General features: G+C 37.0%; 1 protein-coding gene across 7 annotated transcripts in view; it reads left to right on the top strand.

Moving 5' to 3' along the window:
• The window catches only part of VPS13A (vacuolar protein sorting 13 homolog A), a 253,881-nt gene that overhangs the window by 138,224 nt on the left and 97,129 nt on the right, over positions 1-18,528 (top strand). For all 7 annotated transcript variants that reach the window (XM_023243364.2, XM_045043176.1, XM_023243365.2 and 4 more), the window contains 5 exons: positions 16-166; positions 7,849-7,976; positions 8,552-8,721; positions 9,251-9,468; positions 10,167-10,399. In XM_023243364.2, the coding sequence (XP_023099132.2) occupies positions 16-166; positions 7,849-7,976; positions 8,552-8,721; positions 9,251-9,468; positions 10,167-10,399 (900 nt within the window). The remainder of the gene's footprint in view (positions 1-15; positions 167-7,848; positions 7,977-8,551; positions 8,722-9,250; positions 9,469-10,166; positions 10,400-18,528) is intronic.

Raw genomic sequence — 18,528 nt, forward strand, 5'->3', positions numbered from 1 at the left:
ATCTTTTCTTCACAGTTCATTCTTAGTCAAGAAGATTTAACAACTATTTTTAAGACGTTACATGGCAATGTATGGTATGAAGAAGGTTATGGTGCCTCACCTGCAGGAGTAAAAGATGAACATAGTATTACTAGTGGAGCTAGTAATGCTTCACACCATTTAGAAGGTATGTTCTTAACTTCAGATTAGCCCTCCCCTCCCCATGTCCAACCCCAACTTTTCATCTTTTATCCTTCTTTCCATTCGCTAGTTTGAGTTTTTGGAAAACAAGATTTATAGATCTTTTCTAAGTTCTCTAAATTGAGTATCTCTCAATTGTCTGTTAGTAGACATTCTGTTGATTTTTTTCTTTGAATCAAAATTCCTAATCGTGTTGTGACAAAATTCGTTAGTATTTATTCTTGTTATACCTACTGCCCTATATGTCCTTTTTTCAGTTTTTCTCACCATCCTCCTCTTTTCCCTTATTCCTAGTGCAGCCTATATCCCAGATGGGATATTTTATATTAGTATCAAAATATTAGGATGTTGAGAGAGAACAGTCACTGATAAATGATGAATTTCAGCAGATATCTGCAAGATAGATAGGTGGAGCAGAGCAGAGGGAAATATAACTCAGTTGCATCTAATGTTGGATTTAATGTGCTGTGTGGAACCTGACTGGGTCTTATAGGGCTGGGATGATTATATGCTTCACAAGAATAAAGTTCACATTCTGGCATTTTGGGGTATCCTCAAACCTACCTACCTCAAAATGGAACCTACTAGTCCACTAGATCCACTCTTGCAAAGCCCTGAGATAATACACAACTTTTCCAGTCAGGGAAACACAAAAACAACCCTACATTTATAACATTATAGGACACTCTATCCTTATTGAGTAGCATAACCAGTCTAGTCCTTTGTTGTTAAAATATTCATAGTCAGAATAAGGAAATAGCAAGAACCAAAGCATAAAAGAAACAAAGATGACAACTATTTTCTGAGTGAAAGAGAAATAATTGAGGTAACAGAATAGAATGTAAACAAACAGAAAACAAACTCTAATTCATAATCAGAGGATTTTGAGAATATAGAAACTGAATCCTACCATCACGACCTGCCCCCCTCTCAAGATAAGAAAGAGTTCTTGGAACCCAAAAATATGGTGAAATTTTGAAACAGAACAAACACACTAAGCATGAATTTAAAACACAAGTACTGAGTTGGAATATATAGTTGATGTAAAATCAGCTCCCATGACACTGAGGAAAAATAAACCATAGAAATGTAAAATGAGATAAAACTTAAGAACGACAGACCTTTAATTACCTTGGGGTGCCTGGGTGGCTCACTTGGTTAAGTATCTGACTCTTGATCTCAGCTCAGGTCATGATCTCATGGTTTGTGAGATGGAGCCTCACATTGTGCAGAGACTGCTTGGGATTCTCTCTATGCCCCTCCCCTGCTCGTGCTCACTCGTTCTCTCCCCTCCCCCACCTCCCCATCAAAATAAATAAACTTCAAAAAAAAAAAAGATAGACCTTTAGTCAAAGGTTGCAATCCAGAATAGTAAGTATGTTAGGAGAAGAACTGAGAAAATGGAAGAGAAGAACCTTTGAAAGAAATAATAGAAAATCTCCAGAGCTAAATAAATAGTGAAATAAATTCTTGGATATAAAAAAAACATAACGACTGTCAGGCAGATTGAATAAACAAAGACTGCCCATGCACACATATCTTTATGAAATGTTACAACCACAAAGGTAAGATTTATAGTTTCAGAAAAAAAGCAGGCTGTTTACTAGGGGCTTGGAAAAAGAGTTACTGGAATCAGATTATCGTGAACAAAACTGGATGGGATGGGGTAGATGGATGATAAAAGACAATGAAGTACTATAGTCCTATATCTAAGAAAAATGATTTTGAAGTTAGGATTCTATATATGATCAAACCTTGAAATGTGAAAACACAATAATTCTCAAATTTCTAGTGGCTCAAAGTTTACTTCATTCTCATTCATCAAGAAATTACTTTGAAATATAATCTAGCAAAACAAACAAGGAATCCAGGAAAAAGGAAAACATGGGAATCTGAAAACAATGGGCCTACTCAGGAGTACATTGAAAAGGAATCCCCAAATTATCTGTTTGATTGGGCTAGGAAGTTCTTGGTTTTCATTAAAGGGGAATTCAGAATGCCTTAAGAAAAATTGTAAGAAATGGCAGAATGTCTTTAAAAAAAGAAAAACAGCATGAATTTCATATAGTGTATAGAATGAGGGCTTAATTAGATAAATAAGTGGTATTTGGAAAGGAAGACATGCTTTTGGTTCTTAAGAAGGGAGATATCTCTACTATACAGTCTGGGCCAGAAGTGAAGTGGATTTACATTTTGCATGATTTTGAGCCACTGTTACAATATGAGAAAAGAGTCTTCTTTTTTGAGAGATGAACTAGTTGTGATATAGCAGTAGAGGAAGTGTTAATAATATACTATTACTCTCTTCATTGAAAATTATCACATAGCCATAGTTAACACATTGAAGACTTAATTATGTAAGTAAGAATGTAAATGTTATTAACTCTGTTAACATGGAAATGGAGATATAACTGATCAAAGCAGGAAAAGAAGATGGGACGGATAGAGGAAGTGGTTAAGGACTTAAAATAGTGGGGACTGTAAAGATCATGTCCAAAATGAAACAAAAAATAGACATGTGAATATATTACTATTTTAATCATTTTCTTGAAATTTATGCCTACACTGAGGTGGAAGGAATAAGGTAAACAACTCTTAGGTACTCATCAACCCAGTTTCAACAACTAGTATCATGTGACTGTCTTTATTACTGCTGTAACTCTGCTTTTTCTTCCCCCTACTGCCATCCCACTAAATGACTTTAAAGAAAATCTTAGATGGTCTACCTTCAATTGGTTTTTAAGCAGTAAGAACTTTACTTTTTAAATGTAGTCAGAGTAACATTGTCACCCCTAAAAAATGGCTATACTCCCTATAAACCATGAAAATATCCTGGTAGGCTTCATTTTCTCCTGATTGTCTCATAAATGCTTTTTTTTCTTTTCATAATGGTAAAGGAACCAATTTGCAAGGATGTTCTAACAACTTTAAATCTGTTGTACCTAATAACAGAGTTCCAAAATGTCTGCAACAAAAATTGACAAAACAAAAGGAAGAAATACCCCTATACAGAATCATAGTTGTGTATTTAGCACACCACTCTTAGTAATTAATAGAATATAGACAAAAATCAGAAAGAATATAGAACATTTGAACACTGTTAACAAAATTGACCTAATTGACATTAATATAATACTACATTCAACAATTGCAGAATGTACTTCTTTTAAAAGGGCTCTTAGAATATTCACAAGGATAGACCATCCTGGGAGGCCATAAAATTTTCTGGCCACATGGAATTAAATTCGAAATGAGTAGAAGTAGGATGTCAGAGAAGCTTGAAATACTTGGGCATTAAACATTTTTCAAATAACCTGTGGGTCAAAAAAGAAAAGATGCGGGGCTCCTGAGTGGCTCAGTCGGTTGAGCGTCCGACTTCAGCTCAGGTCATGATCTCGCAGTTCGTGAGTTCGAGCCCTGCATCAGGCTCTGCGCTGACGGCTCAGAGCCTGGAGCCTGCTTCAGATTCTGTATCTCCCTCTGTCTGCCCCTTCCCCGCTCATGCTCTGTCTCCCTCTGTCTCTCAAAAATGAATAAACGTTAAAAAAAAATTTTTTTTTTAAAAGAAAAGACAAAGGAAAGTAGAAAAGTGTTTAAACGGGAAGATAATGAACATAAAGCATACCAAAATTTGGGGATGCAACTAAAGCAGAGCTGAAATAATTTTGTAGCTGAAAAGGATTTGATTAGGAAAAACGAGTTTAAAAGATTAAATATTTTGCCTGGAGAAAGTAGAAAAGAGCAAATTAAACCCAAAGTAAATACAAGAGAGCAGTAATACAGGTATGAGTAGAAGTCAGTGGAAGAGAAACAGGTAAATAATAGAGAAAATTGGCAAAGTCAGAGATTATTTTCATTGGAAAAAACTAGTGAAATCGATAAACTCTTAGGATGGAAGAAAGAAAGAAAAAAAATTAGCAGTATCAGAGTTAGATAGATACTGCAGATCACTACCAGGATAATGAGGAAATATTATGAATAATTTTGTGACTGGATTCTACAACTTGTTTGAAATGGAGAAATTACTTGGAAAACACAAAATTGCCAAAACTGGCATAAGAAGAAATAAAAAATCTGAGTAGCCCTCTGTCTGTTAAAGGATTTGAATTTCAGTGGTGAATTCTTTGAAATATTTGAGTTAAAAATAATACCAGTGTCACACAAACTTTGCTGGAAAATAGAGGAAGGGGGATCACTTCCTTAGCAATTTTTTAAAGCAAGCATTACTCTGGTAACAAGAAAAAGAAAAGGCCAGTTCAGGAAAAGAATCTCGGGGTACTTGGTGGCTTATTTGGTTAAGTGTTTGACTCTTGGTTTTGGCTCAAATCATGATCTTGAGTTTGTGGGATTGAGCCCTATGTTGGGCTCTGCGCTTACAGCATGGAGCCCGCTTGGGAAATTTCTCTCTCTCTCTCTCCCCCCCTCTTTACCCCCCACCCCCCCGCATAAATAAGCATTTAAAAAAATCACACACCAAATACTTCATGAACACAGATACGGAAATTTTAAATTTTTTTTTTTCAACGTTTATTTATTTTTGGGACAGCGAGAGACAGAGCATGAACGGGGGAGGGGCAGAGAGAGAGGGAGACACAGAATCGGAAACAGGCTCCAGGCTCTGAGCCATCAGCCCAGAGCCTGACGCGGGGCTCGAACTCACGGACCGCGAGATCGTGACCTGGCTGAAGTCGGACACTTAACCGACTGCGCCACCCAGGCGCCCCAGATACGGAAATTTTAAACAACATATTAGTATACTGAATCCAACAATAAGGATATAGGATACTTCACCTTGACCAAGTGAGAATTAGCCCAAAATAACAAAGTTGGTTTTAACAGTCAAAAATCAATGAATGTAAATCACCAAATTAACAAAGAAGAAAAAGATTATATCTCAGCAGATGCAAAGAAAGCATCTGACAAAATTCTGTACCTGTTTGTGAAGAAAACTAGAAATATTTAAAAGGCATACTTAATGCCGAAGTGTTAAATTTTTCCCTGTAAAGTAGGCACAAGTTAGAAGTGTCCATAATCATCATACCAGGTCAATTGGTAGTCATTGATAGAGTAATAATGCCAGGACAAGGATTAATAGGTCTAAAGAGTAGAAAGAAGTAAAAATGCCTTTGACCACATAGCCAGAAAACCGAAAAACAAAGGGAAAAAAATATATATATATATATATTGTGAAGGAAGAACAAAGATTTATACTGTCTAATTTCAAAACATGGAATAAACTACAAATCTTGTTAGTATGGCTATTGGCATAACATAAACGGAATAGTAAAACCCAGGAGTCCAGAAAACACACAGATAGAGTCAACTGATTTTCAGTGAAGACTAGTCAATAGGGAAAGGATAAACGTTTTAACAAATGGTGCTGTCACAACTAGATAAATGTAGGAAAAATTGAACCTTGTCCCTTTATACCATATATAGAAATTAATTTGAGATGGATGAAAGACCTATGTTTGAAAGCTAAAACTTTAAGCTTATGAAAGACAACATGGGATACCTTCATCATCATGGGATAGCCAAAGATTTCTTAGGCAGATAGAACACTAATCATGAAAACTTTATAAAGGACACTTCATAAACATTTTTAATTTATACTTATCAAAAGATGGTATCAGATTGTGAAAAGTGAGGCCTCAGTCTGAGATACATATTCATGATACATGTATATGATGTTGTCATATCTAGAATACCTGATAACTCCTTGAAATTAAGAACTTTAAAAATAAAACCAAAAGAATTACCAAAAAAAATTGGATACATGGGAGAGGATACGTTAAATGTACAGTAAGCATGTGGAAAGGTCCTAATATAGTTATTTATCTGGAAAACTCACCAGATGAGTCAGTTTTTAAAAGACTGACAACTCCACATGTTGATGAGAATATGAAACAGCGGAGATGCACATAATGTGATTTGGGAATGTGAATGAGTTGGGAAAATGTTGGGAATGTGAAATACTATAACTACTTCAACAGAGTTTGGCAGTTGACATATATCTACCTTGTAACAAACAATTATGGTCTAAGTATTTATCCTACCCCACTCCAAAATCAGTGCACATATCTACAAAATGACTTATTCAGGAGTATTTGTAGCAGATTGATTCATCATAGCTTAAATCTGGAAACAACCCATATGTTCATCAGTCCTAGAATGGATAAACTATATTTTTTGTAGAATGCATTTTCATAGACTGCAGAAGAAAGAATGACCCTTGCAACAACATGGATGACTCTGAAACATGTTTACTGAAGGAAGCCAAACACGAAAGAGGTTTTACTTTGAATATGACTATGCAGAATTTAAGAACAAACAAAACTAACCTTTGGTGATTAAAAATTAGAATGGTAGGGAGGTTGAGGATTAGCTAGAAAGAGTTACAAGAGAGCTTTCTGGAATGATGTAAATCTTCAGTATCTTTTTTTTGTAAATAATTAAGCTTTTATTTTATTTTTAAATATGAAATTTATTGTCAAATTGGTTTCCATACAACACCCAGTGCTCATCCCAAAAGGTGCCCTCCTCAATATCCATCACCCACCCCCCCACCCCCCCCCACCCCCCATCAACCCTCAGTTTGTTCTCAGTTTTTAAGAGTCTCTTATGCTTTGCCTCTCTCCCTCTCTAACCTCTTTTTTTTCTTCCCCTCCCCCATGGACTTCTGTTAAGTTTCTCAGGATTTACATAAGAGTGAAAACATACATATATTGGCAAAGATGAAGTTAAGCTTTCACTTTTTGCAGATGACATGATATTATACATGGAAAATCCGATAGACTCCACCAAAAGTCTGCTAGAGCTGATACATGAATTCAGCAAAGTCGCAGGATACAAAATCAATGTACAGAAATCAGTTGCATTCTTATACACTAATAATGAAGCAACAGAAAGACAAAGAAACTGATCCCATTCACAACTGCACCAAGAAGCATAAAATACCTAGGAATAAACCTAACCAAAGATGTAAAAAATCTTCAGTATCTTAATTGAAGTGTTTGTGGCATGGATATATAAAATCTCATTGAATTGTTCTGCCAAGATCTATGTATTTCACTGATGTAAATTTTAACTTAATTAAAAATAAGTTACGTGGTGTGGTGGTACTTGTCTCTGCGGTTGGGTAGAATGAGAATTAGTAAGAGCTGTGTGTTTAGTAAAAGCCCATTTAATATATACCATGTACATAAATGCCTTGGCTCAAAATGTAAAATGCAGGAAAGAATGAATTTTGTTTCCTTGTTTTCAGTGGAACAGTTTTTTAAACATCATTTAAGATGATCTTGTTTGGTTTTAGTTTTTTGAAGTAAGTTTGAATATTAAACTAGGTGCCTGGTATTCTAGTAGGAATTTTACACATACTCTTTTACTTAATCCCGAAAACAAACCCAGTAGTTAGTTCTGTTATTCTCATTTTACAAAAATGGAAACAGAAGCATCAGTGTTTAATATTTCCAAGTTACTGCATGGATAGAATCTGAAGCCAGTAGTTACTGAGGTCAGCATCTGAATTTTCTAATCTTTTTTTATTTTCTTGACTATCATTATACTATACCTATTTAGTGGATAATTCTCTTAAGCCTATTTTAAGCCTGTTTTAATGGCTTCTACTTTTCTTAACTTTTTTGTCCAATAACTTTTCATTTTTCCAAGGAACAACTGTAGTGACAGCTGCTGTGGTAGAAGTACATTCACAGGCCTCTCAAGTTAAGACAACACTAAATATGAGTTTCAAAACTGATTATCTCACCATGGTACTATATAGTCCAAGTCCTGAGCAGGTAAGTGAAAGAAGAAAAAATACTTTCTCACTTGATGAAAATGATATAGGTGAATGCTTATTAAAGTAACAGTTTTTGGGGTGCCTGGGTGGCTCGGTTGGTTGAGCCTTCGACTTTGGGTCAGGTCATGAGCTCGCACTTCCTCACTTCGAGCCCCGCACTGGACTGTGTGCTGACAGCTCAGAGCCTGCTTGTGATTCTGTGTCTCCCTCTTTCTCTCTGCCCTCCCCCACTCACCCTCTGTCTCTGTTGTTCAAAAATAAGTAAACATTTAAAAAATATTTAAAAAATAACAGTTGTTAATATTTCATATGTATTTTGGATTATCTTTTTCTCTGAAAAATGTTACTGATTATTTCATTTTAATAACAAAATTAATTTAACCTTTGCCCTTTTAAGATAAGTTTTCTTTCCTATAGGTAGTGATGTAAAAAAAAAAAAAGTTTTTAAATTAAATGGCTTTTTTGGCCTTTCATTAGCAAGCCCTGTGGAGATAGAGAATGTGGTAGTTCATATCTTAAAATGTGTTAGACTTTGTTTTTCTGTAAAATGTGTATTGGTTTCCTCTTCCACAGACTTCCTTTACAGATGTTCGTGATCCTGCTCTGAAACTTGCTGAATTTAAGTTGGAGAATATTATAAGTACTGCAAAGATGTATACAGATGACTCAGTATTTTCTTCCTTCTCATTAAAAAACTGTATTTTAGATGATAAAAGACCTCATGTCAAGAAGGCAACTCCTAGGTAACAGTGTGCTTAGTTTTTATTTGAGAAATGTTTGAGTTGTTTGACAAAACTTAATCCCAAAGTTGCATGTTTGTTTTCTGGGTACATCCTAAGATCTTCAAAGTTTCAATTTAGTGGAGTCACGGTTTTCAGCATTGCAAATGGCCTCGTTCAGTTACGTGCTGTTCTTACTGGATGGTTGATGGAATGGTTCAAAAGAAATAATGCAGTTAAACTCGTTTTTTAAATGAATCTCTTTTTTCCTAAATTATTATTCATCTTTGTAAGTTCTAATGGGAAAACATGAAAAATTGAGAAGACATTTAAGTTCTGCCAATTGCTTAAAGTTACACTTACTAGTTTATGAAACACTTGTGCTCCAGAAGTTCTTAAGTCTGTTATTTGGAGTACTTTGTGATCTTCCCAAGAAAAATGACTTCAGAATGTTGGTTTGCTGTTAGTAAAATGAATAAGAGGTCTTTTGACTTTTATTGGTGTGTTTGGTTATTTTTAAGATACTCACAGGAATTGTTATTGTATTTTTCAGAATGATAGGACTGACAGTTGGGTTTGACAAAAAGGACATGATGGATGTAAAGTATAGGAAAGTCAGAGATGGTTTGGTGACTGATTTAGTCCTTCAAGAAATGTATATTTGTGCCAGTGTAGAATTTCTGCTGACAGTTGCAAACGTCTTTCTTGAGGCCTTCACCACAGGCACGGCTATAGAAACCAGCGTTCAAACATGGACTGCTAAGGAAGAAGGTTAGTTATTGGCTAAAATATTTAATATATGTATTATTGAAATGCTACAGTAGCACTTGCCTTGATTATCTGTCTAGATGATGAGGCTAAGTGAATTAATAAAGTAAAATATTTTTCATAGGTAAGTGAAAAACTTAAATGTGTTTTCCTGTAGGATGTGCAGTTTGTGTAGTTTTCTACATATAAATATATATTGGGTTCAATAATTAAGGGACCTATGTTAGAATAAGCAAATATGCTTCTCTACAGGCAGTAATTTAAAAGAATTTTTTTGACAAAAACAAGCAGGAGGAATAATGCACCAACTATTCCTTTTCATATTTGAAGACAGTATTTTTACTTAATGTACTCTTTTATTTTTGTTATTTTTACAGCTCTCCATTATCATTTACATATGTGGCTCATTGTGGTGTGGCAGAAGGAGTGCCAAGTTGAGAGTCAGAGATTGGGTTAGTTCCCAGCTCTCTGCCATGACAGGGGTTTTCCCCCACATTTTAAAATGCTCTTAAGACTATACATCTTCAACTTTTATACTAAAAGAATTACAGTAGATTCCTTTGAGATCTAAGATTCTTGTATTTTTTTCCTTGGAATGAAAAAAACCATTTTCTCACAAATAACAAGTTTTTCCATAAATAATCTGTATAACAAATACTTAGAAATATTTTAAAATGTGAACTTATTTTGTTTCTATTTAGTACCTGTACAGGAAAAAGAGAAGTGGGAAGTTAATATTATTATTAAAAATCCTGAAATTGTGTTTGTGGCTGATATGACACGAAGTGATGCTCCTGCCTTAGTCATTACAACACAATGTGAAATTTGTTGGAAAGGTGACCGTGAGAACAGTACAATGACTGCTGCCATTAAAGATCTTCAAGTGAGAGCATGCCCATTTCTTCCAGTCAAGAGAAAAGGCAGAATCACTACGGTGAGTTTACTCTTTCCTTATCTGCTTAATTGTACACTATTTCGGATTTAGCCATATGCCTCTTTAGAAAACTACTAACGTACTTCTCAGCCTTTTTCTGTAAAATACCTTTCTTTTTTCTTGAAGAGCCTAGTCTAGATTATTATTACACAAGCTTTGAAGCTCTTTTTCATTCCCCAGTTGCTCCACAGTGTTGTATGTATTTGTGGGAATAGTCTCACCAACAAGTTGTTTTCGTCGGGACGCTTCTAGGAGACCTCACTCTGGCTTTCTGACCATGTCAATTTCACACTGCTCTTAGCTCTTTGAGACTTTCTACCAGTCATTTGCTATGTTGTTTCAGTTTTATTATCTTTGATTTTTTTCTCCCATCTGGACACTTTTGCTCAGATAGATTTTTTTTTCTTTTTTCCCTGTAATTTATTTGACCCTTGAGCCATTTGCTTCGATATACATTCACATTTACGTTTTACTCTGTGGTAGCCTCTTGGCCTTCCACTCTTCATAACTGAGGAAAGTCCGTTTCTTCAAAGACGTCTTTTTCTTTCTTTTTTTTTTTTTTTTTTTGATGTTTATTTATTTCTGAGATAGAGACAGAGCATGAGCGGGGAAGGGGCAGAGAGAGAAGGAGACACAGAATCCGAAGCAGGTTCCAGGCTCCGAGCTGTCAGCACAGAGCCCTACGCAGGGCTTGAACTCACAAACCGTGAGATCATGACCTGAGCCGAAGTTGGACACTCAACTGACTGAGCCACCCATAGATGTCGCCCCTAAAGACATCTTTTTCAAGTTAACTATTACTCCTAGTACTCGTATAAAACACAAATTGTGTAGGCTTCTACAAGGAGTAGTAGACACATAAATGTTCTTAATAGTCAACATAGAAATATAAACTGTAATTTTGTGATAAGTCAATACATATATGTCAATTAAGATACAGGTGAGTTTCTTTTCTTAGTTTGCAAGGCTGATGGCTCACCACTAACAAAAGAGAGGAAACAACAACTGGAGGGCAAGGTGATTCTCTTTTATGTTATAATTTAGAAATTTTACATGTATTTTTTCTATTTACATCTGTTTGGCCTTGTTAAAAGACAAAATCCACCCAGGGAAATTTGAAGATATAATTGGCTTTATTAAGCATTTCATGAATTTGGCTGCATCCCATCTAGCAAATAGAAAGAAGTTCCTAGGAGTTATATAAAATGGAAGGTTTTTTTTTAATAGGAAGGAGAATGGAGCAGGGAAGTTGTTAGCAAAAGAACGGATTGTTTCAGACAAGGTCATATTTCTTTAAAAGAGAGAGGCTTGTTGGGTAGATTAACTCCTCTTCCTTTTGGGGATGGAGAAGGGTCCATATGACAGATTACCTCATTGGTGCAGACCAAAAACTTCCTGATTAAGACTACATTTTGGGGGGAGGCTGAAACTGCAGTTAGGTTAGGTATGAAGCCCTGGTTTACCGATTTAGCCTAGCATAAGTAAGTGACCTCATCTTGATCCTGTGGTTTTTCCTTTTATTACCAGCTTGAACTTAGTTGTAGGACCACACTTCTCTTCAAAAAGGACTGGAGTGTGTGCTCTTTTTTCCTGAGCTACCGTGTGCTCACCTGAAACTTCTATTACTGTAGGAGAGAAAAGGAGATACAAGGTGACAGTTAGAGGTCCTGCCCTATTGATCACTCAGAGGTTTTTTCCTGTGTCCACACGTATAATTCATAGTTGTCTTTTCTCATCCAGAGAACATCTCCATCTCTTCCTTAAGGGGTACAAGTTCAAAGTCCAGGATCTTTGGGTGATAGTTTTTTTCAGTCTGCTGTGACTTCTCTCTTTTACACCATCTATTAACTAACAGACAAATAATCTATTGCTTTTCAGCAAGCACTCCATCACCACACACACAAATACCACATACTTGTGGTGTAAGGACAGGGTAGTTGCGGTTCAGAAAAAGAAAGAATGGGAACACTTGGTAGTCCCTTATCCTTAACAACTGTCATATCCTTCTGAGTGGGAATGTGAAAACTTGCAGCTCCTATAGTGGAGTCCGGTTCCTGGGAGAGCATGTGTTGTGCCTTCCGTTTTACTCTCATGGAAGAGCATTGCTGTCTTTTTCTCAGATGGCTCTGGCCTTCCCCTTTGAAAGAATTTTTTTTTTTTTTTTTTTTTTTTGCCATTACTCTCTGTAGACACTTCTGAGGTGGCTATTGTCTTTTTTGGGAGAACCCCACAGTTGTCACAGCTTCCTCCTGAGTTGGTTACTCAGCAGTTGAATAACAGGGTTTTGCATCACAGATAATGGTTTCTTTGGCAGTCCTTCATTCCTTGAACATTTAGTTTACATCTAGGTAGTTCCAGGTAAAAGCAGCCGTAACCAAAGCGTGCATTCATTCACTTACTGTAGAAAACTCCTGTTTTACTTACTGATGTTTATATTCTGTCTATTCTGCCTCCATCCTGATTTAGTAAAGCCTACTTTAATAATAGTGTGGGCAGGGGGGACAGGCACCATCTGTAATCTAATTTTTGTTGTTATTTTTGCCATGGGCTAGTTCCATATTTGATTTTAACAAAAATTGCTAGAGAAAGACTAGGAGTGCAGTCTTCTCTCTCGCTGAGGCTCCTCTTTAGAGCCGGAGTCTCCTCAGTGGTTTCCTGTCTCTCATAGGACTTTGCAGACAGCAGAATGAAGGAGCTAATACAGAGCAACATTCTCAATATTCCAAGCCTGTCTGGCTGAAGTCAGGTTTTTTCCCAGAGTACGTTGTCTGCCTTCCTAGGTATCACCAGTAGCAGTCTTCCCAGGTATTTTGCTATGGCATTGTTAAAGTCATCAGCTTTGTATTTTTGTAGCTGGGGTACAGGGGGGCAAGAGCACCTGGCCCTGGGGTCCCAAATAGACCAGGTTTGGCCAATCGCTGCTGACAGAATCCAAAGGCAGAGAGACAGTGGTGGTGAAACAGGAAAGGAATTTATTTCAGTGAGGCCAACACGGGGAAGACAGCAGACTAATATCTCAAAGACTGTCTCCAAAGTACCGAAAATGGGTCTAGATTTATACAAGGAGAATGTGGGTTGGGGGCCTGGATGGCTCAGTTGGTTGAGCATATGACTCTTGATTTTAGCCCGGGTCATGATCTCATGATCTGTGGGATTGAGCCTCATGTCAGGCTGTGGGTTGGCAGCAGGAGCCTGCTCAGGATTCTCTCTCCTCCTTTCCTCTGCCCCTCCCCTGCTTGAGTGCGCATTGGTGCACATATGCTTGCACACTCTCTCTGAAAATAAAACAATAAACTTCAGAAAAATGTGGGGCAAAGGTTTGTGGGTGTGAGCAGGTGGGCAGTAAAGGTCAGGTGGACCTTTGTCTTGTCAGTCACATGGGGTCTTGCTGGCTTAGGGCAGTGCTTATTGCTTGAAGGGTAGTTTCGGCTCCCATCAGGGGATGCTTTGCCCATAGGGTCTGTTGCCCGTGTTAAGTAATAAGCTGTAAAGAAAAACTTAATCAGTTAGAAAGTACAGACTAAGGTCACAGTGGAGGTAGTTGAAGGCCTCTTTCATTTTGAAATATCCCTTGTCCATTCAATTGGCAAATCAGTCACAGATATTTTGAACTTTGCTGAAGTGCCAACTTCTCTGAATGAAATTCTGTGCTTAGTTAGGATGTTAATTAGGTGCTGTAACAAGCAGTACCTCCCAAAAAGTAGCTAAAGCATGGCTTAACTACATTTAAAAGATTGTTTCCATCTTGTTCTGCTATTCCTAGGATGTAATTTAATCTGCTTATTTAAGGAAATAGATTTTTTCCTCTTAGTCCCATTCTGCTGACCATTTAGAAATTGCTGACCACTCCACTCTACTTAGCAATAGCCTTCTGCTTAGTATATAACTAATTTGACAAATAATTAGAAGGTAAATCACCTCCAAATTTTGAGATAACTCCTCTGCTTCTTTTTCTCCCCCTTGGGAACTTTGCAGGGTTACCTTGGTAGCTTGCTTATACTTCCAAGCAGATGTTTTTAACATGACTTTCAACTTGTAGATGGATTTCTACTCTGCCACAAGTGGCTTCCTTCATAGATGGAAACAGAAGTATAGAAAAGGATGGGGCACTTGGGTGGCTCAGTCTTCTAAGTGTCCAACTTCGGCTCAGGGCATGATCTCATGGTTTGTGAGTTCTCGCCCTGTGTCGGGCTCTGTGCTGACAGCCCAGAGCCTGGAGCCTGCTTCAGAATCTGTGTATCTCTCTCTCTGCTCCTCCCCTGCTCATACTCTCTCTCCCTCTCAAAAATCAGTAAACATTAGAAAGGAAAAAAAAAGTATTGAAAAGGAGATCTTTAGCTGGGTAACCATGTCTTAAGGGAAACTTCTGTGATTTGGGGGGATTTTGAAAAGTGTATTTATTATTTATGGCCAGCCAGCAGTTTTGGCCACATACATTTGGATAAGTTGTAGTTAGTGGAACTTTAATTGATACTGTACTTATTTAATATTAAAGTTTCTTAATCTAATATATATTTTTTTAACATTTATTCATTTTTGAGAGAGAGAGCACGAGCGGGAGAGGGGCAGAGAGAGAGAGAGGGAGACACAGAATCCACCACAGGCTCCAGGCTCTGAGCTGTCATCACAGAGCCTGATGCAGGGCTCGAACCCACTAACCACAAGATCATGACCTGAGCCAAAGTCAGATGCCCAACCAACTGAACCACCCTGGCACCCCAGGGTGCCCCAGATTAAGAAACCCCAGTTTCTTAATCTAATATTAATTGGGTTCCATAGATGCTTATTAAAACTTCATGAACCTTGTAAAGTGCTGTATACATGGATTTTTAAAAATGCAAATTTACTTTTCAAGGGATACATAACACCAAATTTTTAGAAGTTTTAACAGATTGGATATTCTCATCTTTGCTCCTTGTAGAGTATATATTTATATTTGTTTGACTTTATTTCACCCATTAAGATTTTATAATTTTTGAATAAATTCCTAAATCGTAAGAAAAGCTAAATCATGATCCAGATTTTGAATTTATATCATAACAAATGTCTGTAAGTTTTTTTTAAGTTTTTATTCAAATTCCAGTTAGTTAACATACAGTGTAATATTGTTACAGGGATACAAGGTAGTGATTCAACACTTCAACAACACTCGGTGCTCATCACAAGTGCACTCCTTAATCCCCATCACTTATTTAACTCACCTCCCCACTGCTAACCATTGGTTTGTTCTTTGCAGTTAAGAATCTGTTTCTTGGTTTGCCCCCTCTCTCTTTTTTTTTCCCTTTGCTCATTTGTTTCTTAAATTCCACAGATGAGGAAATCATAGGGTATTTGTCTTTCTCTGACTGACTTATCTCACTTAGCATAATAATTCTTCACTTCATTGTAAATAGCACTATTTCATCCTTTTTTATGGCTGGGCTGTCAGCTTTTTTAAGTGAATTTGTGTTATTCTATAACTTTACTAAACTTGTTACCTATTCTAGTATTTTTGATTATGTTAGGTTTTCTAAAAATTACCTGCAAAAGTAACATTCTTTGTTCCTTAAATGACAATAATGACTCATCCTCATTGCATTCCCATTTTTAAGTTATTACTATATTACTATAATTTTAATATTTGCTTGTGAATTTATACATACAACCTTGAGATGTTGAAAATTTTCCATATCTAATTTTGAAAGAATCTTAATCATGAATAAGTGTGGAATTTTATTTTTTTAAGTTTAATTTTGTATTTTGAGAGAGAGCACTGGAGAGGCAGAGAGAGAGATAGACTCAAGCAGGTTCCATCACTGTCAGCGCAGAGCATGGTGTGGAGCTTGAACTCACGAACTGTAAGATCGTGACCTGAGCTGAAACTGAGCTGGATACTTAACCAACTGAGCCTCCCAGGTGCCCCATATATGATATTTTATTGAGTGCTTACTACTATCCGCTGAAAAAAGCATAATAGTTTTTATTATTCTTATAATAAATAACATTAATAGTTTTTCCTATAGCATGTGAGCCTTACATTTGTGGGAAAAATACCCCAAATTGAAGACTATTTTGATTTGTTCTTTTGTTTTGTTAAAAGTACCTTCGTGGACTCTATAATAAAAGCCTGTAACTCTCCTGGAAGAGTAGCTGGGGGAGGCTTCTCAGCAGAAATGACCTTTATGCTGATGCCTGTAGGATGAGTAGGTATTATCTAATTCACCTGCCACAGGAGCATGTTTCAGGGTAAAGGGATAGCATATGCAGAGAACCTGGGTTCCAGAGAGCACAAGTTCCCACCCCACGCCTACCCGCACACCAGCATCTGTACTCTTATACTCTGCCTTTTTCTCTTGTTATTCAGTTCTTCAGTGTGAGGCAGTCCTTCCCACCACCAAGATAAGGTTTGTAAAGTGGAGAATTTATAGTGAACTCTTACAGGTTTTTGTAGATGTTGTGTAGCTCAAGATTGCTTCTGCAAAGGGGAAGCAGTAGCAGCAGGAAAGTCTTTTCGTGTAAGGCTGGGAGCAGTTTGGTGAGAAAGTAGGAAAGAGAAAAAAATGATAGAAATACCCCTGAAATCACAGTGTATATAGTTGGAGACAAATACTAGTAGGAAAACAATTCCATTTTAAGAACTGTTTCTGCATCGTTAAATTAATCTATATGGACTGGATCGTGGACAACTTGACAGTAATGTTTTGGCATGAACACCTTTACTGTTACTGACCAGCTGCATTTTTAATCTTCAATAACTACACTTGAAAATAAAGGAATTGGGCAAGGATCAACGTATACCTTCGTATTTATTTTGGGAAGGGGCTATTAAAAAATTTCCAAATTATAGAGAAACTTGTATATGTATGTATCATGGTATTTTTTTGGTTTTGTTTTGTCTTCCCTAAGATGAAGAGATAACACAAATTTTATATTGAAAATCTTGGATCATGTATTATAATGTTATTCCTGTTTGTGAAGTTTAAAGACGTAATATACTGAATGTTAAAGTCGTGTACCAGTTGTTCCTAATGATTTTATTAGAATAGTGGTAGTTTTTCTTTTTTTGGTGTTTGTTTGTTTATTTTGAGAGAGAGAGAGAGGTAGGGAGAGGGCTGGGCAGACACTGAAGGGAGGGAGAGAATCCCAAGCAGGCTCCACATTGTCAGCACGGAGCCCAACACAGGGCTCAAACTTACAAACCATTAGATAAGGACCTGAGCCAAAACCAAGAGACACGTAACTGAAGGAGCCACCCAGGTGCCCCTAGAATAGTGGTAGATTTTAATGTGATTTCTTTGGGAAATTGTTTAGGATGTCAATTTTTCTTCCTGACTTATTCTTCATTATTAGTGTAGGCAGAATTCTAAGATGGCTCCCAAGATTTCTATTCCCTGTTGCATGTGCCCAGTATGGTTTTCTCTTGAGTGTGGGTAGATTTAATAACTATAATTAAGTCACTAATTAGTTAACTTTGAGTTAAAGAGAGATTCTGGGTGAGCCTAATCTAATTTTTAAAATGTGAAACATCAGAATAATGTTTTCCTGTTGGCTTTAAAGGAGCAAACTGGGGAGAAGGCAACATGGCAAGAGCCTGTGAGTGACCAGTAGGAGTAGAAGGCAGTCCCTGGCCAACAGCCAGCCAGCAAATGGAGATCTCAGTCATAGGGCTGCAAAGACAGGAATTTTACCAGCGACCTGAAGGAGTCTGGGAGAAAATCTTTACCTGGTCACACCTTCAGATGACATAACTGGCTGGCTGACCCCTAATTTCATCAAGATTCCTAACCCATGAAAACAGGGAAATGATAAATTTGTGTTAAGTTGCAAAGTGTGTAGAAATTTGTTATGCAGCAATAGGAAGCAAGCAGTTAATCTATAAAATGTGGGAGTGGCAGGGGTGCCTGGGTGGCTCAGTCTGACTCTTCATTTTGGATCAGGTCATGATCTCATGGTTTGTGAGATAAGCCCTGCACTGGGCTCTGTGCTGACGGTGTGGAGCCTGCTTGGGTTTCTCTATCTCCCTCTGTTTCTGTCTCTTGTTTCCCATGCAGGTTCCTGTGCACGCTCTCTTGCTCTCTCTCAAAACTAAGCATTAAAAAAAAAAATGTAGTAGCAGCTTTGGAACTGGGGAGCATGCAGAATCTGGAGGA

This window comes from Felis catus, chromosome D4 (assembly GCF_018350175.1).
Source record: "Felis catus isolate Fca126 chromosome D4, F.catus_Fca126_mat1.0, whole genome shotgun sequence".
NCBI lineage: Eukaryota > Metazoa > Chordata > Mammalia > Carnivora > Felidae > Felis > Felis catus.